General features: G+C 39.3%; 4 protein-coding genes across 9 annotated transcripts in view; 2 read left to right on the top strand and 2 right to left on the bottom strand.

Moving 5' to 3' along the window:
* The first annotated feature begins 53 nt into the window (after positions 1-53).
* Positions 54-8,674, top strand: tpp1 (tripeptidyl peptidase I). 2 transcript variants are annotated; one of them, XM_067615090.1, is made up of 13 exons: positions 54-145; positions 500-574; positions 1,171-1,310; positions 1,639-1,789; positions 2,192-2,313; positions 2,417-2,601; positions 2,728-2,926; positions 3,314-3,502; positions 4,240-4,312; positions 4,495-4,615; positions 4,697-4,858; positions 5,396-5,521; positions 5,989-8,674. In XM_067615090.1, exons 1-13 carry the CDS (start codon positions 132-134, stop codon positions 6,127-6,129), a joined length of 1,698 nt encoding a protein of 565 aa, XP_067471191.1. In that variant the 5' UTR covers positions 54-131; the 3' UTR covers positions 6,130-8,674. The 2 variants fall into 2 exon arrangements, with proteins under 2 accessions (XP_067471191.1, XP_067471190.1); XM_067615089.1 differs by having other exon boundaries at positions 60-145; positions 497-574.
* Positions 8,675-8,908: 234 nt separating this feature from the next.
* On the bottom strand, positions 8,909-13,634 carry yy1a (YY1 transcription factor a). The gene is made up of 5 exons (XM_067615091.1): positions 13,023-13,634; positions 11,437-11,587; positions 10,994-11,054; positions 10,600-10,758; positions 8,909-10,393 (listed from the first exon to the last, which is right to left on the bottom strand). Exons 1-5 carry the CDS (start codon positions 13,519-13,521, stop codon positions 10,211-10,213), a joined length of 1,053 nt encoding a protein of 350 aa, XP_067471192.1. The 5' UTR covers positions 13,522-13,634; the 3' UTR covers positions 8,909-10,210.
* A 2,236-nt stretch (positions 13,635-15,870) lies between these two features.
* degs2 (delta(4)-desaturase, sphingolipid 2) lies at positions 15,871-22,521 on the top strand. The gene is made up of 3 exons (XM_067614316.1): positions 15,871-16,078; positions 18,869-19,611; positions 20,406-22,521. The coding sequence occupies exons 1-3, from the start codon at positions 15,997-15,999 to the stop codon at positions 20,547-20,549; spliced, it is 969 nt and encodes a 322-aa protein (XP_067470417.1). The 5' UTR covers positions 15,871-15,996; the 3' UTR covers positions 20,550-22,521.
* The window catches only part of evla (Enah/Vasp-like a), a 39,337-nt gene continuing 36,115 nt past the window's right edge, over positions 22,112-25,333 (bottom strand). For all 5 annotated transcript variants that reach the window (XM_067614312.1, XM_067614311.1, XM_067614315.1 and 2 more), the window contains 5 exons: positions 25,202-25,238; positions 25,006-25,066; positions 24,038-24,095; positions 23,851-23,908; positions 22,112-23,651 (listed from right to left, as the gene is read on the bottom strand). In XM_067614312.1, the coding sequence (XP_067470413.1) occupies positions 23,614-23,651; positions 23,851-23,908; positions 24,038-24,095; positions 25,006-25,066; positions 25,202-25,238 (252 nt within the window). In that variant the 3' untranslated portion in view covers positions 22,112-23,613. The remainder of the gene's footprint in view (positions 23,652-23,850; positions 23,909-24,037; positions 24,096-25,005; positions 25,067-25,201; positions 25,239-25,333) is intronic.

Raw genomic sequence — 25,333 nt, 5'->3', positions numbered from 1 at the left:
CCATCCTTGAATAACAGAATTTGTTGTTTAGCTGATCACGTGAACGCATGTCACGTGACTCCTGCGTCTGTAACCGCCCGCCCAGCAGCAGACACAACAGCTGACTGGAGACTTCTGCAACAGCCGAGGACATGATGAACACGCTGTGAGTGTTTGTAAACGAGTCCAAAGTTATTATTTTTTTCTTCAGATAACGTTAATTTATTTTATCTCGAACGTAGCACAGCTCGTGTTTCATGTGTTTCACCTTTGTAACGACTTAGCTGCCTGCTAACATAGCAGGTGAAAGCTGCTGCTGTGACTTAGCAAACACTTCCATGTGTGTGTTTACACGCGTTTTATTTGACCTACTTAGCTAGTCAGTCACATTTAGACTTTGTTTTGTTGACCCTGAGATAATACACTGACGTAAGGGTCTGTTTTTAATATTTCTCGGCTACATTTGTTCATACGAACCTCTGAAATGTCTTCTTTTATGTTTTGTTTCTCCTCCCAGCAGGCTGACCTTCTTCATCCCCTTGCTATCCAGCTCGTTGGTCTGGAGTGCATACCTGGAATATAATCAAGATGTCTTGTGAGAATAATTATTCTAAAAGCCATTTCCATTATCTCTGTGTCACTTAAATCGTAGTTAAAACCAATCTTGACTGCCAAACACTGCAGTGAAAGCCTAAATCAGAGGTCTTGAATAAGATGTGTACATAGTTTATTTTGGAAACTGCCTGTTTTTGTATCTACAGTATTATCACTGCTCTAAGTATGTGAGGATTTAGTTCTGATTTGCACATAAAGTAGGGTTTAATAAGGCCCAAAGGTTCAAATCTGCTGCGCAGTTAGTTGTGAAAAAGTAAACATTAGTGCAGATTTGATAAAGTTCAACATTTTTTGTGTCTAGGACCTGTAATGTCTTCCATCAAATGTGTGGCTGCTGTTTGTGAACTATATGGAAACCTTGTAAAGATCTCAAGAACTGCAGGACAGAGTGAAAATCTTGACTAATACATTAACTTGGTCGGTCAAATTACTGTGAGGTTTCCAAAAGTTAATAAATACAGTTTAAATTCTACATGTTGGTTAGTAGCTGTATATTCAGTTTCTGTAAAGACAAATAACGTTTTCATAGTCTCTTTTAGTAAAAGGATAATAAAATGTTTTTGCTCTTTTCCTCAGGACACCAGAGGACTGGACTCATGTTGGTCGGGTCAAGCCAACAGAGGAACTGGAGCTGACCTTTGCCCTCAAGCAGCAGAACGTCGACCTGCTGGAGGAAACACTCAGACTTGTGTCAGACCCCGACTCAGCTCAATATGGTAGGACTGTGTCAGATTACTGCTGGTTGTCCTCAAGCGACCCAAAAAATCTGCATACACTTGCTTTGATAAGCTTTACAGCAGTGCTTGTAATGTATTCAAATGTATTTCTTTTTATGGCCTTTATAGTGAGCAGAATATCACAGGGGGTATAAAAATAACCGGCCTGGTCTGACCTGACAGTTTAAAAAAAACAGCTCTCATCTGATAAAACAGGAGCCTTTTCTCAACTTTGACCTCTTTCTCTCCTACAAACAGACCCTTCGTTACCTCACTGCTTCATATAATGTAGTTATGTAGTGACAGAAGCCTGTTTTGTCCCCTGCAGGTAAACACCTCCACCTGGAGGAAGTAGCCTCCCTCGTGCGTCCGTCTGAGCTGACCCAGAAGGTGGTGCGTCACTGGCTGCAGAGTCATGGCATTAGAAACTGCCAGACTGTTATTACTCACGATTTTTTACAGTGCACCATGACTGCAAAGTAAGCATATCTTTTTAAAGCAAAATTTGTTCTGCTTACTCAACAGTAATTTTCACTTGCTCTTGAAGTAAAGTCAGACAAAAAGGTACTTTTCTGCTTCAGTGTGTAAATCATGCGAAGGCCACACGGCTCTTATCTTGTGAGCCACTTCCTCTTTTCTGTGGTTAAACTCAAACTAACTTTGAGGGTAAGGTTTTTGTAATTTTATAAATCTGGCTCAAGGTTATTAGATGTCAAAAAAAACTACACTGTTGGAGAGCATTTTTGGATTTGCATCAGTTTTGGATATAAGCTATGGGTTTCTCATATGCATAACTGGAATATTGTGTTTGTTTTCCATAATGTGGGTGTGCATTTTCTTGACATTTAGGCTGATTGTTTTTGTTTGGATTGTGTATTAAGGGTCGCAGAGACGCTGCTTCCAGGTAGCAAATTCCATCGTTATGCCAGAGACGGCCATACTGTAGTGAGGTCTTCAGCTCCGTACTCTGTTCATGATGATATTCACCAGCATCTCGACTTTGGTAAGCACCTTTCCTTTAGCTGTCAACTGTTCATCTATCTTCTGCTGTATATTTGAACTAACTTGGGATGGGTTACTGTTTTTTTTTTTCCCTGCTGCGACAGTTGGAGGGCTTCACCGCTTTCCTCCTAAAGGTCAGGACCCCAGCAAAGCCTCATCCGACAGGAAGCAAAAGCAGCCTGAGGCCGGGATACACCTGGGAGTGACTCCTGCCATCTTGAGGGCCCGCTATAACCTATCAGCAACTGATGTGGGAAAAGCTCAGAACAACAGCCAGGCTGTCGCTCAGGTGTGCCCCCTCTCACAGTATCAGTTCATGATGAAATGCTGCTATTATGTTTGTTAGCTCACACTAAAATCTCACTACAACTCAGTGTACTTTGTCACTATAGCTAGCTGTTTGCTCTTTTTTTAGTTCTTGGAGCAGTACTACAGCCCTGCAGACTTGGCTGAGTTCATGATGATGTTTGGTCGGAGCTTCCAGCATCTGTCTCAAGTGGACCGGGTTGTAGGTACCCAAGGAGCAGGAAAGGCCGGTCTGGAGGCCAGTCTGGATGTGGAGTACATCATGAGCACAGGGGCTAACGTCTCCACGTGGGTCTTCACTAATCCAGGTCTGTAGCAGAAAGTGAGGCTTAAGCTGTGTTTGTGTGTTTACATGTATAATGTCTCAAACCTTTCTATAAAATTAAAAATAGGAGAAAATAATTTTTTGTATTTGTCATTTGCATAATTCATACAACATACAAGCATTAGTTTAAAATGTTTACCTGCTGATCTTCTTGACAGCTGCATTAAACAGTTTCTGTGTTCTATTATTTTAATCATATTGAAAGATTAATAGAAAGAAGCCAAAAGGTTTGTACAAAAGTAAAATAGCATGATGTTAAAAGTAAAGATATCAGTGAGAGGAGTTATTAAGGATATTATTTTGTGACTCACTGTCACATTCTGAAACAACATAGACACGCGCCCATTCACACTTCCTCATTGTTTTCCAGGTCGTCATGAGTCCCAGGAGCCTTTCCTCCAGTGGATGGTTCTGCTCAGCAACATGTCTGACCTGCCCTGGGTTCACACCATCAGCTACGGGGACGATGAGGACAGTCTGTCTACTGCCTACATGATGCGCATCAACACAGAGTTTATGAAGGCTGGCGTCAGGGGCATCTCTTTGCTCTTTGCTTCTGGTCAGTAATAGGAAGAAGTATGCAAAATTCATCGAGATAATGTGTACTTATAGAACACAAAGACATTCAAGAACATTCACAAAAAACACCTAATTCATATCGTATCAGCAAAATATGAATGTCAGAGAGCGAACACAGATTAAAGCCTTGATTGTCTACAGGAAAGCTTCAGCCTATTATCTTCAGATTATGATTTAGTTCCTAAAACTGAGGCGACTGAAACTCTGCGGTAGTTTTACCACTCCTATTAGTTAAGGTCTGTGACCTTTCACATTTGTCTGTTTTAGTTTTTAATGCATCTAGTCCAGTCAGTTAAAAACTAATCCCTATTTTTTTAGTGGTGCAGAACTCAAAAAACTGTACTTATAATTATAATAAATGGGGAACAGTAAACTATAATTTTGTAACATCCTGTGAGCCAGTGATGAAAACGAGACCCGCCTCGGTCTCTTTGGTAACATGTCAACTGACTTTGGCTTTGCTCCATTCTCATTGTTAGATTATTATCTCACTTGAAACATGAATACACCACTATTGTTTCAAATAAAACACCCATGATGGTATGGTGGCTCTGGAAAAAAGGTGTTCATATGTGACCTTTTTTTCCGTGACTTACAACAACACATTAGAGGCTGACAGTAAAATATGCTGCATGTTACATAATTTTCAATCTCTCTGATCATGTTTAATATGTGTTACATCTTTATTTTTTATCTCTGATCTTGTTTCATGTTCAGGTGACAGTGGTGCTGGCTGTAAGCATTTGGGCAAAGGGCAAAACTCTTTCAGGCCCAGTTTTCCTGCCTCAAGGTAAAACTTGAACTTGTCTTTCTTCACTGCTACTAGACCTCTGAATGCATTTGTCTCATACATTATATTGGTGATAGGGGAATTAAACTGAATTCAAATTAATCAAAAACAAACTCCTTCATTTCCTAGTCTCAAAAAAGCACCAGAAGTCTAACGCCCTATGTCCTGCTCCTTGTTCTCAGCCCCTATGTGACTACAGTAGGAGGAACCTCATTCAAGAATCCGTTTAAAGTGACGTATGAAATTACAGATTACATCAGTGGAGGAGGCTTCAGCAACGTCTTCAAGATGCCAGACTATCAGGTAATCACATCAGGTCATTAATGTGCTTCTTGATGTTTAATTACTCAATGTAATTTAAGCAGAGTAATTGTTTTCCCACAGGTCAGTGCAGTGGACAGCTATCTGAAGACGGTAGCAACATCCCTCCCACCTCAGGTGTACTTCAATATCAGCGGCAGGGCCTATCCAGACATGGCTGCCCTGTCTGATAATTACTGGGTGGTCATCAACAGAGTACCTGTCCCCTGGGTTTCAGGGACTTCGGTAAAATATTTCACACTTGATTTATAGTTTTTAGTGAATAGAGAATTGATGGTTTGACACAATGGAATACAAATACAAGAGGACACATCTGTAACAAAGTACTTTTTATATGTAAAAACGACTAGTCAACTTTACAAAATCAACGCAAGATGAACACAAAATGTCATGCAAAATATCATATCAAAAATATGTTCATAAGTCAATTGTTCAATCATGTTGGTCAATCATTCAAAATATAATGTTTTTGCTAGTCTATAGTCCTCAGGCAAGTTGTTACGGATCTCAGAGCCCTGATGGAAAAGCCCTAGTTGTCTCTATTTTTCTCAACCTAGTTTTTAGGACAGTCAGTATGGCTCTGCTGGAGCAGGAGGTTAATGTAAGAGGCTACACAAAGTTGTACATTTACAGCTAGAATACAGATGTCAACAGATATAGAACCATCAGCATTTCTGTGAGAATATATAGTTTTATTAAGCAATATTTTTTCTGAATGCTCACTTCATTGTGCAACATTACATTTCTTGATCTCCCCTCCAGGCGTCAACCCCGGTGGTTGGCGGCATGCTGTCTCTCATTAATGATCAGCGGCTGCTTAAGGGCCTGCCCGCCCTGGGCTTCCTCAACCCTCGTCTCTACAAGCTTAAGGGACAGGCTCTATTCGATGTAAGTCAATATTCTAGTATTTGCTCTTTGCTGGAGGAATGTTTTCCTTGTTTTAAGATTTGTTTGATGTAGTGATCCGGTAGTGTTTCCAAAATCTTTTGGGAGTTATGTTCTTACTTTGGGGAGATTGAATTCTCTTCACTGATATTATTTACTTATGTGTAAGTGTAAAGTTTATATACAAGCGACAATTTCATGACCCAAGCCCAAGGAGTCAAATAGTTATCATTCTTGCATAGAAATTTGATTCTTTCTTTAGGCGCCCGATACAAAAAAAAACATGCAGTATTGTGCAACATTCTGCATGAAAGCCACAAGACAAACAATCTGGTTTTCAGTTACTTAACCACGATGATAGATGGAAGTAGTAAGCTTGTACATTCAGTAAGGCATTTTTTGAAGAGGCAAGAAGAAAAGCTTCTGCAGTACATTTTGTAGGCATGAAGTCTATGCATTCCTGTCTCCAGGTGACTGAAGGTTGTCACGAGGGCTGCCTGGACGAGCAAGTTCAGGGAGAGGGTTTCTGTGCTGCACCATTGTGGGATCCGGTGACCGGCTGGGGAACACCAAACTACCCTGAACTGCTGGCTGTGCTTCTGGCTGATTGACGGTCCCCAATTCCTGAAAGTTAAACAGTCAGGGCAGCTTCTACCCTGAGAGCAGGTATTAGACACATCCTGACCAGGCGCCGGATGCCGAAGGCAGGATGCTGACATGGAGGGAAAATGATGCCTACACTCTAAATTTATGCCTTTTTGTTTTATTCAGATGTTCGTTTGAGATTGAAACATTGCATTATTAACAGTCTGCAGGAATCTGTCATCATCTATTCTGTCCATTTAAGGATAAATTCTCTGTCATACCAATTGTTTCCTCCAAAAGGCTTAAAACTTGTTCAAATATTTTTAGATCAGGGTTAGTGGTGGGATTTTTATTGCTTCACTGCAGTTGCCTATTTCTGCTGTTCACTGAATTTTATCTGACCCAGATTTTTCTGTGAATCTCTTACACATGAACTTGCAGGCAGATGGCTGTTAACAGTAATCTTGTGCTCTCAAATCATGCTGCTAACTATACAGCAATGAGAAGTGTGGATAAACTGGTTGCTATGCATACAACTTAAAATGATGATGAAATACACACACCAATCACCTTAGATGTACACAAAGGTCTATTTGTTTTATATACTGGACAAAAATATAAACGCAACGCTTTTGTTTTTGCTCTCATTTTTCATGAGTTGAAATAAAAGATCTAAGACTTTTTCTATGCACACAAATTTATTTAAGTCCGTGTTAGTGAGCACTTCACCTTTGCCAATATAATCCATCCATCTCACAGGTGCGGCATGTCAAGATTCTGATTAAACAGTATCATTGTATCACAGGCGTGCCTTTGGCTAGGCACAATAAAAGGCCACCCTAATAAAATGTGCAGTTTATCAACACAGCGCCACGGATGTTGCAAGTTTTGAGGGAGTGTGCAATTGGCATGCTGACTGCAGGAATGTGAACCAGAGCTGTTGCCTGTGAATTGAATGTTCATTTCGCTACCATAAGCAGTCTCCAGTATTGTTTCCAAGAACTCAGCAGTTCATCCAATAGGCCTCACAACCGCGGACCACGTGTAACCACGCCAGCCCAGGACCTCCACATCCGGCTTCGTCACCTGCAAGATTGTCTGAGACCAGCAACCTGACAGCTGATCCAGCAGTTGGTTTGCAAAGCCAAAGAATTTCTGCACTAACTGTCAGAAACTGTTTCAGGGAAGTTCATCTGCGGGCTCGTTGTCCTCACCAGGGTCTTCACCTGACTGCAGTTTGTCGTCGTAACTGACTTGAGTGGGCAAATGCTCACTTTCAATGATGTCTGGCACTTTGGAGAAGTGTTCTCTTCATGGATGAATCCTGGTGTTAGCTGTACCGGGCAGATGGCGTGTATGGCGACATATGGGCAAGTGGTTTGCTGATGTCAACGTTGTGAACAGAGTGCCCCATGGAGGCGGTGGGGTTATGGTTAGAGCAGGCATAAACTACACATGGGTGCATTTTATTGATGGCAATTTGAACACACAGAGATACCATGATGAGACCCTGAGGCCTGTTGTCATGCCATTCATCCCCCGCCATCACCTCGTGTTGCAGCATGATGCGCACAGCCCCGTGTTGCAAGGATCTGTACACAATTCTTAGAAGCTGAAAACGTCCCAGTTCTTGCGTGGCCTGCATACTCACCAGACATGTCACGCATTGAGCTTGTTTGCTGTAGATCAGCGTGTACGACAGCTTGTTCCCATTCCTGCCAGTATCCAGTAAATTTGCACAGTCATTGAAGAGGAGTTGACCAACATTTTTCAGGGCCACAATCAACAACTTGATCAACTCTATGCAAAGGCGATGTGAACTTTTATTATGACCAACCCAAGGCACACTTGTGCGATAATCATGCATGAGTGCACTTCTGCAATCATATCTTGATCTGCCACACCTGTCAGGTGGATGGATTATCTTGGCAAAGGAGTGCTCGCTAACACGGAATTAAACAAATTTATGGAAAAAAAAAACATTGAGGGTAATAATTCTTTTGTGTGCATTGACTAAAGAGATTTTATTTCAACTCATGAAAAATGGGAGCAAAAACAAAAGTGCTGCATTTCTAGTTTTTTTCAGTATATTAAGACATTGCTACGTTAGATGTCAGTCAAAAATCTGCATACCGGATGCAACAATCTCCTCAGATGAAGGAAATTTAGCATTTAGCATGTCATTGGACATGTTTGGTTTGTTGTAAGATTTTGACATTATTCTGTTACGAAAGTCATTTCATTTAAAGACAAACATCTTTGCTTGCAACTCATTATTTGTAATAAAACTAGAACATACTTTGTGGTTTAAGGTGGACAGGACCTGTAAAACTTGATTTTGAAATTGGTTTGTTGCCGTTTGCTCTGTGGCTGTAAACCAACCAAATGCACTGTAGTAAAAAAAATATGTGGGTTAAAAGTGATTCAGCAATTTTACCCACCAGCTTATTGTGTTTGCACTCGTTTTTATCTTTTGACCGTGTAAATCCTCAAATCAGTTACATTTAATGTGAGAGACTGCCTGTATTGTGTTGTGTGAGAAAATGTAATAAAGATGGATTTTTACTTGGACACGTCACATGATTGTTCGAGATTATCCGGAGTTGAGAGGATGTGAAGCTGCAGTTTTCAGAAATAAGCCAAATGCTAAAGAGGTGAAGTGTTGTGATAAAGAAATATATTAGATTGAACAGCTGCTGTGTTGAAATAAGACTTAAATTATACTGTTACTAACAAAGATTAGCAAAAACTAACAGTTTAGATTGCATTCATGTTATTTAAAGTGAGACATTATAGTACAATATCTCAAACAGACAGCATTAGAACAAATCCTTTAATTTCCAATGCAAATCTGATGTTCCCTCCAAACTCTGTGTGATGTCTTGTGTGTCTCATGTCAGGCAGAAAATGACTTTGTTCAACTCACTGTTATACAATGTACAGTCAGATGTCATTTTCAAACCATAAGTTTCACTACTGGATACAATTACTGTATATGCTGAAGAATAAAAGAACCACAGTTTGTTACACTTCCTTGTTATTTTCCTGTTTTACTAAAGAGGAAATGCGACATGAAATACTCTCCCAAACATCCATTATTAAACTGCTGGAGGCAATCTGAAATAGCAGTGACACATTCATTATTTAGCTGCAAAAATGCTTATTGATTTTCAAGAGAAAAATTAACTTTTAAAACCATATTTACATTGTCGTCAATGCTGCAGTAACCTGAATTGCTCCATTATTCAAGGTCTACAGAGCAGCCACAGGATTTGAGTTGTTTATGGCGTTGCTACTAAAACACCTGAATAACATTATAAACGTAACACACGTTATGTTTATAATATTTTAAGACAAGTTTTCATTGTTAAGACAAATGACACTTTTTTTTTGTTTTGGGTAGTGCAAGGGGAAAAAAACATTTTAATTGTTGATCACTATTGAAAATCACATGGCTATTATCTACATAATTGTGATATTGCGTTGTACAAAATGAAAATATGCAAAGACCACCCAATTCCCCTTCGAAACACACTCACATGAAGGGGAAAGGGGGAGGAACTGTGAAATCTCTTCATACAGGGGCTACAGGGACTTTCTTACTACATACATTACCACAGAGCTTATGTCAAACAGTGTACAATATGCACACTTGGGGAGAGTACAAAATTGAAAAGGTGTCGTTGCTGAGGATCGATGCAAATTTGACTTCTATTGCAAAAACATTTTTTTATCTGGCTGTGTTAAGGTATAAATAAGTTTGTAGGTGCAGAACCATGAATTAACATCTTCACAAGAAGAAACCGTAAATTGTTCCATTCAGGTAGCGCCAAAGTAGGGTACAGTAGGAGGCCTGAGGGGGTCGGGGTTCTCACGAGTTTCTTGTTCAAACCTCCATACATATCGGAAAGTCTGTGAAAAGGTAATTTCTCTGTTTAAACCTTTTTTTCTAGAGACGATACAAAGGGGACTTCTTATCTCACAACAAAGCAGGCCACGGGACATTAATTGTCTGTCAAGGAGCGGAGATACAGCTCAAATCCTCCAGTGTATGCTCAACATTGTTGTTGTTGTTGTTGTTGTTGTTCACCTGGTTCGGGGGTTGATTCACTGGTTGTTTTTAGCTTTTGCGTGTGTGAGGATGTGAGACTTCAGGTTGGTTGACTGAGCGAATTTCTTGTTGCAGCCATCAAAGGGGCACACATACGGGCGGTCTCCAGTGTGAATACGCACGTGTGTGCGCAAGTTAAAGTCCAGAGAGAACCGCTTGCCACAGCCCTCAAATGTGCACTGGAGACAAGAGAGATGGAGAATAGGGTTAACGCCACGGTATGTCTCAACTTGGCTCACAGATAAACTGATATCATTTTTCAACAGATGACAAAAAGGTTTGCAAATACTGTATCTGCTCTGACACAAAGCCAAGTTCATATTTCAGTATATCATCCAAAAATGAAGAAAATATGTGACACGAAGAGAAAAAAAAAGGAACCTACCTGGAAAGGTTTCTCTCCTGTGTGTACGAGTTGATGCCTCTTCAGTTTTGAACTCTCCACAAAGGCTTTTCCACACTCTGCGCAAACGTGCACGCGAGGCCCGTGGGTGTGCAAGTGCTTTCTCATTGCTGAGTTGTCCCTGAACATCTTGGTACATCCCTGAGGAGGAGAGAGGTGCAGGGTGAAGCTAATTACGCAGGGTATAATCACTTAACACGGTAGTTTTGGAAACTCAAGTCAGCAGAAAGTGCTGAAATTTTCCTCCAACCAATAAAATGAGTACAAGCGGTGTTTTGACAAAGGTAATATCGAAAGTGAAGAGATGACAGTACGGTATCTTTTGAAAACTGTAACTGAAAACTGATTATGATGTAATGCAGGAAACACTACTCACTTTGTGTGGACAGGCTATCGTCCTGGGTGCGTCGTCTTCTTTTACTTTTCTTGGTTTCATTCTGTTTATAAAAATAAAAGTGGTCACATTCTTAGAAACTACAACTATCAACACTCCTGTTCCAGGAAAATACAAAAAATGTTTGCTTATAAAAACATTACATTTGGTTTAACATGTATGAGTAAAAGGTCAGATGACACTGTTATTTAAGTCCATATATTCAATACTGTAGTATTTGTATTTCACATTAAAAATTAGTGTGCAGAGTTGGTTTAATAACTGCATTATTTCTCAAACTTTTGCTTTTTAATAACGTTTTGTGAAGCAAGTACATTTTAGTTTTGAGAAGTGCTGTATGAGTAACATTGTTTTATATCTAACCACTGAATCTGACTCACCATCATTCAGCCTGAGTGAACAACAACATCTGTGTCAACACTTACCGTGCAAACTCTGCCAGCTGTTTGGGGTCTGACAGGTCGATTCCTGGGATGCCTCCTGGAGGAAGCTTCTTCCCCGTCATGTACTCTGAATAATCTGGAGGCGAGTTTTCACCCGTGATTTGCTCTTCGTGGTCTATGTCTTTCTTGTCATCTGAGTGATGAGAGAGTCAGATAGTATGAAAGAGACGTCAATAATTAAAACAGTACCAGAACACATGCTATCATCTAATGCTACACTTTAATCACGTCACCTCCTTTTATTGTTTACTGCGTTTCATTTAGCTCTCTACTGTTACTAATTTATTACCAAAAGAAAAAAAATGAAAGAAAATTGGTTTTAGCAAGAATATCAGTTTTTTCATATAACAAAACACAGTCAAAACCAACTATAAACAGTGTCTATATACATACTACTGATGTAAATATAGTTATTTGAGGACATTGTTATTCAGTGGGGAGTTTTTATTTCACCATTTTGTAGCTATTACAGTGAAACGAGTGTACACAATTTTGTATTTGTACCCTTTTTTGGCAAATCTCCACATCAGTAAACAACTTTAAGGGGACGTGGTCTCACTGTTTACAAACGTGTACTTACTTTTCAAATATCCAGAAATACAACTGACAAATATTAAATTTAACAATGGAAATACATTTTAGGCAGTAGAGTTTAAATTTGTTTATGAACACCGCCTTTTAGATGTGTTTTGTTGATTTTGCTATTGGTTTTATTATCTTTCAATGTATTTTATTATTATTATTTATTGTTAGCTTTTGTGTGTTTTTTTTAAACTTCTGCTTATTGTGGGTTTTGGTACATGTGTAGATACAATGACATGTATAATGTAAGTATATGTTGTACATTTACTAGTGCAAGGAAAGATTTTAAAAAAGAAACATTGTTAGCTTTATATTGTTTTTTTTTTTAAATTTTATGTAAAGCACTTTGTACCTTATTATTAAAAGTGCTATATAAATAACATGTATTATTATTCTTTTAAACCCTGCAGATAACATTTTGTACAGTGGGATATAAATTAATTGAGATATACCTCGTCTAAATTGAGTTATGCTCTCCATAATTTAGACCAGTGCTGTGCAGCACTAAGTTAGTAGAAAACATAGGAATTACTTTTGATCACAGGATGCAGTCCGCTTGTAATTAAACTTTCTAAACAATTTAAACGGGTACGGTGCGTTCAAAGCCTCAGCAATGTAAAGTCTGAGGGGTTCCTGAAGGCACCACTGTTACCGTTGAACTGAACTGCGCCACAGCGGCCTAGCGGAGCCAGCTGCACTCGCTCCCACTCTCGCCGCCATCTTCGTCGGCCAAATAAACGCCATTTTTTCGGGCCGCCATACTTTCTCGACCGGGGAAATATGGCGGCGCCCATCGACACATAAAACATGGCTTCCCATAAAAACAAAAACATTTCAAATGGAGTTTAAGTGGCTCTTAGTCGGGAAAATAGTTTCAACTTTAGCGGAGGACAAGGCCCCAGCTGGGCCCGGTCACACGGCACACACGCTGAGAACAAAGCGACGGGCCAGCTTGCAGGAATTCACTCAGTTCACTCTCAACTTACCCGATGCCCACATAGTGACGGAAAACTCCCCCTCCAGAGTCTTTATCTGGACTTGTTTCTGTTCCCACTTTCTGCCCATTTCTCCTGAGCTCATGTAGCTCTTTTTGCCCGCTTTCTTCCCGCTTCCAGCTCTCTTCATCCGGCCCGTCGACGAGCTTTTCCCCGCAACAGTAACCAGAGTCTGTTCGATGTAGTCCTCCTCCACGGCGGGCACCGGGATGAGGATCTGGTCCTCGAAGCCGTCGTCTGTGTGCAGCTCGGAGTCATCCTCGCCCACAACCTCCTCTCTTGTCTGCACCAGAATCACCTCTTGGTGCGGGTGGATGGAGTTTGGATCGTCCGTGTCGAGCGGCTGTAAGGCGATCATCGGCTGGTGCTCTCCGTCGTCTCCAACAACTGTTGTCTCGATTGTCTCCACTTCGATTTCGTGCAGTTCCACTATTTCGGCTGGCATTTCTGACCCGTCCGTCTCTATGTACAGGGTATCCCCCGATGCCATGATTAATTTTGTATTTCCTCCTATCTAAATTGTATTTTTCCCCCACTCTTGCTTTCCCTCCTCTCTACTCTCTGCCGTCCTCCTCCCTCTTCGACAACAACTCTTCACTGCTCTCGTCGCCACTATGCTCTAGTTATGAAGTATCGCGTGATTTGGACCTACAAGTCCATTTAAACATTACCTGCAGCTTGTACATTTTTTTTTAGCTTAAAGTCTCCCCTCCACTCAAAAATGTGTTTTTCTTCTTGTTTCTACAGTTGGATGGTTGAGCTTTATTGCGCAAATGATGTATGTACAGAGTTTGACTTTAGAAGGCTGTTTTCACTTTCATCTTAAGCACTTAAGATGAATGTGTATAGGTTTTATGCAACCTTTTTGCGCCTTGATTCCATCTTTACATATATATGTATGTTTGTATGTTTTTGTGTGTGCATATATATATATATATTATTGCTTTTTATATTTTGTTATATTTTATCTATCTATCTATCTATCTATATCTATATCTATATCTATATCTATATATATATATATATATATATATATATATATATATATATATATATATATATATATATATATATGTTTATTTATTTATTTGTACTGTTCTTCTGTATTGGAGGCTCCCAACCAAAGTATTCCACACAATTGTACTTGTATAACTGGAGTGACAATAAACATCTTGAATCTTAGTGGTTTGGTTCCACAGTACATTTCAGACATGCCATCAGTTTACAATCCCAGCTCTCAGGTCTGGTGAGATGACAGAATTTATGCATCTAAAGAAAGGAGCAGTTTGCCCGCTGATCTTACACTTGCTCCAAAACTGTTCTTTTAAAAGCAAACTAAAGACCTTCCTTTTCAGTCAAGCATTTTCTTAAATGAACACACCGTATTTGTACAGTATGCATGTATGTATGTGTGTGTATGTATGTGTATGTATGTGTATGTATGCATGGATGTTTCTGTTTATAAGCACATTTTTTGCTGTTTCGTTTTTATGTAAAGCACTTTGAACTGCTTTTGCATGAGATGGTGCTATACAAATAAAATCTGAATACAATGGAATTTATTTGATGAAAGCTTAACGTTTCTCTGTGCTCACTGAAAATTTAATTTTAAGGGGTGTAGGCCTATGGTGTGATGTGGAAACTTGAAACACTGAGAATGGACTTTACAGTGAAGTAGGAGACATATCGTGTCCAGCAGTTAAACTTTTGAGGTGAAATATATTTACATATTTATAGATTCTGAAGTTTTTAGTGAGGGAGAAGGAGTAGATGTCATTTCAAAGATTTTAACATGGTGATTATACTTTTTTTTTTCTCAGAAAAACATATCAGACACACATTATTGTTCCAAGCAGAGTATTTTTGTATGTCTTAATACATGTCAGGATGGGATCTTTTACAATTATGGTCATGAAGAAATTGTGTTTGTTATCAGTTATTGATTAGAATAAAGAAAGTAACATTTTTCATCATAATAATCAGAATATGTATAAATGCTTCAAAACATTTTTGATAGCTGAAGCTACTGTAAATGAACCACTATTCTAAATCTTTACCACTTCTTAACTTCCTTATTTATACCATGTGATATGTAAGAGTTCAAACAGACCAATCAATCAATTATCAATTAATCTGCTGATTATTTTCTCAATTAATCATTTTGTCTAGAAAATATGAGAGGTAATAACAATAACAAAGGTATTAACATTTACAATAATGTAAAAAAGAGAAGAGCAGATAATTCTCACATTTCAGAGGCTGGGATCAAGACATGCTTGGCATTTTTGCTTGAAAAAATGACTGAAACTCTTACCAGTCATTATGCTATTAAACAAATTAATACTGATTTCAAATTTTAATGATTAAAATTAATACGTCTCTAGTCTATACTTACTGTGTAATGTAAATCAAACTTAACAATGCGGATCTGCCCATCATATGGAAGGAACTGGGGGCTATTTATGGTTGAAAATACAACTTTCTGCTATGGTGTCATATATAATAATTCCATTGATGTTTAACAAGTTCATGTGTTACACAGTGATAAAGCAATCCTAAACATCTATATGAGATGCTGATGAACAGCTTACAGCAAAACGTTGCCAACAAACATTAAAAAATGTGGAAGTATGTTATCTGTACTGTGTTATCTTTTTTATTGCTCCATTTAAATGTTAAATGTAGCAGCCTAGCAACCCTTTAAAAAAAAATTTATTGCAGTATCATAACATTTTCTCATCGAACAATGTAAACTTTGCATGTCAGAAAGCACCAGTTTGTATGCATTTCAGCAGGTGCACAGCCACCTTTGTACCTCCCTCAGCTCTGGGGAGGGGCTTTTGTGGTTACACCTTCAGCCTGCAAACCTGCAGACCTGTGTTGAGTGGGTGTGCCCCGATACTGAGAAGCTTTGATGACACACATAACGCCACAGTTGCTTCGTACACAGTAGTACGGGACAGTCATGGGGAAGACAGGTGGAAGAGGCGACTTTGAATGGGTCTACAATGACCAGCCGCACACTTCAAGAAGAAAAGAAATACTGGGTAAGAACTTTTAATGGGATGAAAAAGCTTTGTCAACACCGAGAGAATTTCTGGTTTATTTGTGTGAGAAGTTTTAAGTGTGAGTTTTTCTTAGCCTGCTTATAAAATCGTAGCCGGTTAAACCTGTTTACTAGCTGTTGCTTAACGAACTATCGGTCAACAATGGATGCAATGGAAATATCCTATAGAAACTGCCTTGTTAATTAAGATGAACACCATTTCGACGAAGTAACTTACATGTTAATGAGCGTTAAGCATAAGAAGAAATATTCTGTTAAAATTCCTTTAAAACTGCAGATTTTGAAGGTCACGATATTAATTAATGTAATTCAGTGAATATGGATGTTAAAGATGAAAATACAGTATTATTTCCTTTTAAAATGTGAGCTTCAATCGATCACATTTATGGCTGTTTATCACATTGCCTCCTCTCACAGTTGACTCAAATTTTGAGGCTTGCATCATTTATTTACTTACTTTTATTTTGTAAGCAAACGTCAGTTCTTCTTAGAAATAGCAAAGTCAGAAAAGTGCCTGTAAAAAAACGAACAAATAAAAAACAAACAAACAAGTGACTCCTGGACCCCGACCCACCCATCCCCACCCATCCCAACCCCAGGGCAAAAGGCATGATGTTAAAGTTAAGATACTCGGATAAGTATGAGAGGTGTGGAAATATTTCAGTCTCAGTCAAGTGACTATTTAATACCAGAAGCTTACTTAAAAAACTTGATAATGCTCATAATTAAATAAAAAGCAGGGGTTTAGTCTCTCTTTATGTAAACCTATCCGCCTCTGTCATCTTTTTCTCTGACCTGCCAGACAATAACAGCACATTGATAACAGGTGCAGTTCATAATGCCTCCGGGCTTGCTAAGTAACAAGACACATTCCCCGCTAACGACAAACACAGATAGAAAACCCTGCATGAAGTGAGAAGAAAGGCTTTGTGGGTGTGAGAGGATCCCTGAAACAATACCATTTATTCACTTAAACCACAGCTGCTGTCATCAGGTGATTAATGCAAAAGAATACTTGTCTAAACTGTGTATTGATTGCATGATCAAGGATATAATTTGTGATTTATTATGTAATTCGATTTTAAAAAGAGATTAGGTCTCAACCTGCTAATATATATTTGATCCTGGCTTTGTCCAGCTGTTGCATGACTGCTCTGGTGTGAAGGAAAGATCTAGAAGGTGTTGGGTTGTTTGACACCATTGACCCTTGAATTATTAAGGCGTTTTGTTTTAATTATCCTCTGCCCTGCCCTGAGGGGAGAGGCAAACGGATGTGCGTGTCAGAGGTCGCTGTGTCGCATTTGCTTTTACATTGTCTTGTGGGATATTTTAACGGACAGGTGGTCTTATGAACTGGATGGCTTGTTGTTTGGCAGGTGTAGGCTCAACTCACATAGACCTCATATTATCCTGCACATTCACTGGACATTAACACCTGCCATTACAGTAGCTTGTGAGGTCATAAGGATTAATTATTGTGACACTTTTTGATATTTGATCATTTTCAGCAGTTCTAGAAAAATGAGTTCTGAACAATGCACAATTTAATCTTTGCTTTGACTTGTACTTTTAACTGAAATCATTTTTAGTTGAAACCTGAGGCCGAAACCTTATACAAGTATCTCAAATTGAACGAAATTACTTGTCTCTCTAATGTGGTGAAGCTGCAATCCAGTGATGGCTGTACAAGGTGTTCCACACAGCCGCTTTAAAAAGTCTAAGCCCTTTCTTTTATGACGTCTGGTTATTGATTCAACTTTATGCCCTGGATGGGTGGGATACAATAGAATCAAGTGAAGAGGTGTAGCCTATAAACATTGCTAATAGTAAATCAAGCAAATAACTAATTGAAAGTGAGCTCATCATACAGTACGTTATAAAGGAGTTTGCTCTAAAGTTTAGTTTGGAACTGTATATTTACAAATTACCCTATTAAAGTACAGACTGTAGGGAATTCCTCTTAGCTAAACATTAACTGAATAAATAGGGTCTGGTTGTAGAGGGGAGACCTAGCGTGCAATGCAGAAATGCCACTGAATCCAGTCTCTGGTGTCCTAAACCTTTTGTTACCTTGGTGAGCCCAATTTGCATAGAGCCATTACATAATTGGACTGAAAGCAAAGAAGCAGGCTAGATTTGCATGCGCCATCACCTGATGGTGCATCTTTCCCATCTAAAGCTGGGGTTGGCTCATCACCCGCCATGATCCTGAATTTTGGATCCCCTGACAAGCCTCTCCTAATTTCTTTGCTTCAAATCTTTTACTTGTATTAAGGTGTGACCAGCTCAACAGATCAGAACTTGTACGTCCAAATGAGTGGATCATGTCAGAAATGTCTTTTTGTAGTTCTTTTTGTAACAGTGATTGTTTTTGAACCACTCCCTTATATCTCCCCGTTTTTCATGTCCCTCAGTAAAACAACATCCCTGCCAATTAAAAATAACTTTTGTCAGAAGACTTTTCCCAGGAGAAGGGCTGGTACCATACAGCATGCTTCATTGTGTTCATCTGCACAGTATCGTGTCACATTATGACAGGTTGATAAAACCAGAACAAGGTTTTGAAATTATTGTTGATTTTCCTTTTCATTTTCTCTTTCTCCTTCTTCATCACTTTCGCATTTTATTCCCTTTACTATCCTCTGCTTTTCACCTCCCTATCTGTTGTTTTTCCTAAACCTTTGATCCTCTTCTACATTTGATACTTCTTTTCTTTCCTACAACCTCCTCGTGTTCCTTTCCATCTCTTTCTACCTGCCTCTCTCCTCAGCCAAATATCCAGAGATCAAGTCCCTGATGGGTCCAGACCCCCAGCTGAAGTGGGTGGTATCAGGCATGGTCCTAACCCAGCTCTTGGCCTGTTACCTGGTTTGCGACCTCTCCTGGAAGTGGATCTTCTTCTGGGCTTATGCCTTCGGTGGCTGCATTAACCACTCCTTGACCCTGGCTATCCACGACATCTCTCACAACGTGGCCTTTGGCAACAAGCTAGCAAAGTGGAACCGCTGGTTTGCCATGTGGGCCAACCTGCCCATTGGGGTGCCTTACTCCGCCTCCTTCAAGAAGTACCACGTTGATCACCATCGGTATTTGGGAGGTGACCAACTGGATGTCGACATCCCTACAGACTTTGAGGGATGGTTCTTCTGTACACCTGCCAGGAAAATCCTCTGGCTCTTCCTCCAGCCCTTTTTCTATGCCCTGCGCCCCTTGGTGGTCAATCCCAAACCAGTGTCACAGCTGGAGATCCAGAATGCAGTTGTTCAGCTCACAGTAGACTTAATTATCTACTATCTGTGGGGGCTGAAGCCCATCGTTTACCTCATTGCAGGATCTATCCTGTGTATGGGACTGCATCCTATCTCTGGGCATTTCATAGCTGAGCATTACATGTTTCTGAAGGGTCATGAGACATATTCTTACTATGGATCACTGAACTGGATCACCTTCAATGTTGGGTATCACATGGAGCACCATGACTTCCCAAGCATACCTGGCAGTAAACTACCTCAGGTGAGGCTGTGATGCTGTGATAAACCATGCTTTTTTTTCCATGACAGGGAAAATTTGGTCTCTGGAGTCATTTTTTCCAAGACTATTATTAGTTGAGTGGTTGACAATAAGGACACCTACAACATTAACATCACTGCTAGGTGTGTGCAGATAAGATGGGCCTCTCCTGTCTTTCAGAGTCTAAACAAAAAGGTATCAGCAAATGCCACACATCAGATTTTTTCTATCAACTGCAAATATTTAGCAGATGAAAGGACAGGTTTTGTAACTGATTAACTGCTGCCTTTGTAGCGCCACTAGAACATGAAGAGGTCTGTTTCAAAGTGAGTTCTCTGCCTACACCTTTAGTTTATGAACTATTTTTCATATTAACAGAGGGAATATTTGTTTTTTTTAGGCACAATAATTCATTTTTGAACTATCAAATATACTTTTTCAGGATATTATTTCAAAATGTCACTTAAAAATGTCATCCTGTACTAAAACAGCAGAGTATTAAAATCAGGCTGTGTTGATGCCTGTGGCCACTGCTATTATCAGAAATGTACCTGGTGGTGTTTTGATACGAGGCCTTTATAAATAGATACCATGCAATGCACTGTCATGCTCCGGTTCAATGTGTCTGTATCTGATTGTCATAGTGAAATAAAGTGTTGTGTTGAATTTAGAGATGTGCTCCTGACACATTACACTTGCATTTTAAATGTCAGATGTATTCTATGTGATTTTTGATTTCCATTCTTACACTTTTCTAAGCTCTGATTCTCACTCGTGTTTTTTTTTTTGGTTGCCAGGTGAAGCAGATCGCAGCAGAGTATTACGACTCCCTGCCTCAACACACCTCCTGGACCCGGGTATTATGGGACTTTGTGTTTGACGACAGCATCGGCCCCTATGCCAGAATCAAACGGGAATACAAGCTAAGCAAGCAGGAATAGATCTGTGACTGTGTTTCCCTCCAAGACAGGAAAGGGAATTTGAGTCGTAAAAATCTATGGACTACTGTTAAATATCATTATATCCTCTAGTTTAAATGTTTTTTCCCACGTAGTGTGTGGTTGTCACTGTATGGAAAACGTATAACATGTTGAACATCCTCAACTTAAATCACAGTAATACACAGTTCATCAAAATGGGCAGAATTCAGATACAGCTTGGATGGTTTCTTCACACCATTATTTATTCATGATTCTATTCCTGCTATAAACAGATGACCCGTCATTGTAGTGATGACGTTTCTTTGTACCCAAAATGATGTTGAAAAGCTGTGATTTTCTTATCTGTAGTTTGAGACAACAGATGATAGTATTCAACAGCAATAAACCTCATATTTTTGTTAAAGGTAAAGGTCACACACATTCTCATTAAGTTTTCCAGACATGACTGCCTCTATAGATTTCTTTTCCTGCCTACAAGCAATACGTCAGGCCTCTTAAGGATTTCTCAATGTGATAATTAAGGCACACACAGCCTCTCAGATTACCCAATACAATTTCACATCCATCACGCAGAACAGTGCTGAGGTGGAAAATGAGCATTGAAACTTACCTGTCAGTAAGAGGAGCCTTTTCTTCAGTGATGCCTCATTCTGCTTGTTCACAGCTCTGTCTTGCTGTAAACTGTTTGGTTATGTCTACAGGGAGCGGACAAAATAACAAAAACTTTATAATGCAAAAAAGTAGTTCTTTTGAACATTTCAGTTAGTTTTAGGGGTGTTGAATGAAGTTGATGGTCATCTTTGAGGCTGCATTTTTCATATGTTGCTCATCAAAAATCCCATAGAGTGTTAAGGTAGTGCCAATTTTATAAAAATGAGACTTATTGGGATGAGTACCCATCACCATTTTCATGCAAATATACAGGAACAACATGCTACAGGGCTAGAAATGGGACATACTCCCTCAATTGCTTGTCCAGGACAAAATATACAATTTTATGTAATAAGGTGAGGAGCAAAGTCTCAAGAAAACCGCATTTGCAAAGAAAAGCAGTAGTCCCTCACCAACAGGATAATGACAGCATCACAAACTGCAGCAAATCAACACTTCTGACCATCTGAGTTAAAAAAAGAGCTTAATCAAATTAGTACTGTTGGTTTACTGTATTGTATGGTGTTTGTTATTTTGTCCACTCACTGTATGTATAATTGAATCGATGTGTTATGATAAGCATGATCTTGTGTCCTATATAAATATCCTATATAAAAAAGTAAAAGATTGTTATAAGAAGAAACTACTAAAAATAATGAGTTTACTGTTATTTGTCATTTCCTGTTTGTGGTAACCAGATGTCTTATTCTCAAGCGACCCTTTTTTTATTTAAACATATTTAAAATACACCCTGAAAGTGAAAACCACTTTAACTTTCCACACATACTGTATGTACCAAAACACATGGGACTTCCGCTCGAGATGGTAAGTGAAAACACACACACACACACACACACACACACACACACACACACACACACACACACACACACAGAACAGGATATTGCGCAGATGGTTGACACGTCTATTGGTTTTGTTTGAATGAATTTACTTCCAGCTTTGAAATCAGAACGTAGTTGAGAGCGAACAGAGTGGATAGAATGCAACAACCGATATTCAATCAAATCCTTCCTTCAAAGACACATTTAGCTACCATCACATAGGCCTACTGTACCATTCACTTTCTGCACATTCTTATCTAGGTAAAATTTGCATATTGCCAGAGCAACCCCCTCATTTTTTTTTCACATTGCTACCATTATCAAGTTCAACATGTCATATATATAGAGGGAAATCTTCATGGAAACAAACCACTATAATAAATGTACCACCGTTTGTGTGTTTTTTTTCCTTTTTATTACTTCTCAAACCAAATGAAAACTAATTTATAGAGGTGGGGTTTCATGCATACTCGGGAGGTTCACAAAGTATAGGATGACTAATAGATAGTACTACATTGTTTTATATCTAGGTAAAACCAGGTGGCACATTTACAGTTATCGGCCTGTTTTGTGAATGATCCCCAAGTTTTAAATGATCTCACACATCTGAACAGGTAGAGAGAAACCTTTACCTCGGTCACACTGGAGTCATAGAGCAGACTATTATTTCTCATGTTATTGACTTCCTTGATTAATTGCCAAAAATTGCTCATTTGTAACGTGTTATGCCTTGGATGTGGAGGAAAGGGGTAATTTCAAAGGCTAATTGTGATTCAAACATTGAAGTTTTCCAACATCTCTGGAGAGAAAAGGTTAGACACACAACACCAGTATGAACAAGGTCATAAAAAGCCATTTTTTTTTAAAATATGCCAGTTGAGGGCAGGTGTATCTGCAGCACCGTTTTGCCCATATTGTGCTTGTTATCATCAAATAGTTAGGGATAAACTAAACAAAATAAAAACAAAATAATAGAAAATATAAAAGGCTGACATAAATGGTGTGCAAGTTTCCTTTCTCCTTCTATAATATCAATAAAATACTCATTGTCATCAACAGCATCATCATTATCACCACAGTTTTTTTTAAATAATAAAACAGTAAAAACTTAGAAAACAAAAATATTTTCTTCTTAAGACTTGGACTGAACAGAGAACAAAGAGTTGCAACACCGGGCTGACTGAGTCTATAGGTGCACAGAGAGGACCACAACACCAAACTCAGCACGAATGTCCGTCCATCCCTCAATTCATCTTTTAGTACGTTTTTCATCCTCTGTTGAGTTCATCAGTCCTTTAATCTTTCTTTATACATACTTCTGTTCCTTCTGCTGCCTCTTTCTCATTAATCCCTTCTCTCTTATCTCTGTTTCTTTCTTCCATTTTTGCTGTCCAGCAGACTCAAATGTTGGCACAACATCTCTGCAACTTGCATCTTGGCAACGTGAGGTCACAGAAACATTGAGAGAACATTCCCCCCCCCCGCCCCCCGGTCCTCGTGTCTGTGCATCTGTGTGTCCATCCTCCTCCAGCTCCTCCTCTTGCTCTCCTCCTACTGTTGCTCAGATGAGATTAGGATGTACTGATTCTGCCGATTTCTTGTCTGATGGCTGCGAGAAAAGAGCACGGCATTTTAGAGAATGAAACAACAAGGCTTGATATGAATTATTAATGATGTCAACAAGCTTTTTGATGTTCGGGTTCAAGTCGAGTGAGATGTAAAAATGAGCGTGTGGGAAAGAATAAAGATTAAACAAGCTTTGCACCACTGGATACTGCAATGACCTTTAAAAGTACTGCATTGCTTACCATTAATGATTTCGTCTTTCACCTTATGCAACTCGCGTACAACCTCGTCCAAAATTTCCTGTGAAACAAGACCTGCTGGTGAGCCTCTTTTCAACAATGCAGGGTGTATAAAATCATCAACAAAGCGTAAAACCCATAAAACCATGTATGTAATAAAACAAGTAACACAATGGAGAAATAAACCAACCTGTTTCATCCTATCGAATTCTGTGTCTGTTTCACCAGTGCTACCAATGGGTCTCACTCTGCAACACAAAAGGATAAACTGATGAGTATAAAAGCAGCATTAGCAGAGTATAACAGACAACACATTTAAGGGTTATGTGTTGTTAAAAGGTTTTTTTATTTTTATAAAATGTAACCACAGTTCAGACTCTTTCTCTGTCCTAGTTCCTGCAGTACAGAGGAGATTTATGCTGAAATCCCTGTGGTTAATTGCCGTTTTCACATATGAACTCCGTACAAAGTCCTGAGAATCAGGTGCAGACATTTTCTGGAGTTGCCCTTTCACACATGTGGCACACAGCAGGAGATTGTCCGTGTCAGACATGTTCTCACCTGCTGGAAATACTCTGTTTGGTTAAGGCGAGGGGTACAGGAGGCAGGACATGATGCAAAAAAATACACTGCAGTTGTAATTCATCATTTTTAAGCTTTTCATCAAAAATAAAACTGCTTTTATTTTAGGAGAAATCACAGCGATAGATTCACAGTGGAGCATATATGCTCAGTCAAAACAATGCAGCTAAACTGGCCTGCTGTGTTTATCCAGCACCACCCACATATGTAAAATAGTGGCTGTGGATTAGAGGGTTGACAGCTGGAAGTCAAAGACGTCGTATTTGAGTTTATGTTCTGCTTGTTCAACAGTTGTTTGATAATTGCTTGTACTATCTCCCTTACTGCTGGATTTTGTTGCACTTGCGGCAGTGAGCAGTTGTTGCCCACTTGCTCGCTGTGAATTCTGCGAAAAATCCACTACTGTATTCACACATGGGCTCAATCAGACATTACATCGACTTTGTAGTAGGGAGCTGGCAGGATAAAGTCTGTTTAATGTCTGGTCCAACTGATTCAGACAGTGCATGTGTGAAAGGGGCTTATTTCATATTCAGACCACACTCCCTTCACCCCCTTCCCCTCTTATCTGCAGACCTGGACACCAGTGAGGACTTTTCTGCAGAGTTGGATCGCTCCCATGGCTTCTTCACAGCATCTAATAAGCAGGAGAGAATGAATTATGTTAAGTCAAGCAGCCCCACAAATATAAAGTATTCAAAAGAGAATATATTTTAAAACTTGTAGTTTTATGGAACTAATGCACAATCTAGCAATTCAGGCTGTTCTGTACCTGTTGAGTTCTGCTGCCCCCGACCACCAGAGTCGTCCTACAGGAGAGAGAGAGAGAGAGAGAGAGAGAGAGAGAGAGAGAGAGAGAGAGAGAGAGAGAATTAATGATCATTTCAAAATATTCATTCGGCAA

This window comes from Thunnus thynnus, chromosome 16 (genome assembly GCF_963924715.1).
Source record: "Thunnus thynnus chromosome 16, fThuThy2.1, whole genome shotgun sequence".
Classification (NCBI taxonomy): Eukaryota; Metazoa; Chordata; class Actinopteri; order Scombriformes; family Scombridae; genus Thunnus; species Thunnus thynnus.
The sequence above is the reverse complement of the archived record's forward strand: the minus strand, read 5'-3'. Positions and strand labels throughout refer to the sequence as shown.

Bases quoted from the DNA above. Each gene is read 5' to 3' on its own strand.
- tpp1 (XM_067615089.1), top strand. The intron at 4,616-4,696 runs GTAATCACATCA...GTTTTCCCACAG, and splicing joins TCAAGATGCCAGACTATCAG to GTCAGTGCAGTGGACAGCTA. The intron at 4,859-5,395 runs GTAAAATATTTC...TCTCCCCTCCAG, and splicing joins CCTGGGTTTCAGGGACTTCG to GCGTCAACCCCGGTGGTTGG.
- degs2 (XM_067614316.1), top strand. From the start codon at position 15,997: ATGGGGAAGACAGGTGGAAGAGGCGACTTTGAATGGGTCTACAATGAC. The intron at 16,079-18,868 runs GTAAGAACTTTT...CTCTCTCCTCAG, and splicing joins AAGAAGAAAAGAAATACTGG to CCAAATATCCAGAGATCAAG. The intron at 19,612-20,405 runs GTGAGGCTGTGA...TTTGGTTGCCAG, and splicing joins CTGGCAGTAAACTACCTCAG to GTGAAGCAGATCGCAGCAGA.
- yy1a (XM_067615091.1), bottom strand. From the start codon at position 13,521: ATGGCATCGGGGGATACCCTGTACATAGAGACGGACGGGTCAGAAATG. The intron at 11,588-13,022 runs GTAAGTTGAGAG...CTCATCACTCAG, and splicing joins CGTCACTATGTGGGCATCGG to ATGACAAGAAAGACATAGAC. The intron at 11,055-11,436 runs GTAAGTGTTGAC...TTTTATAAACAG, and splicing joins CAGCTGGCAGAGTTTGCACG to AATGAAACCAAGAAAAGTAA.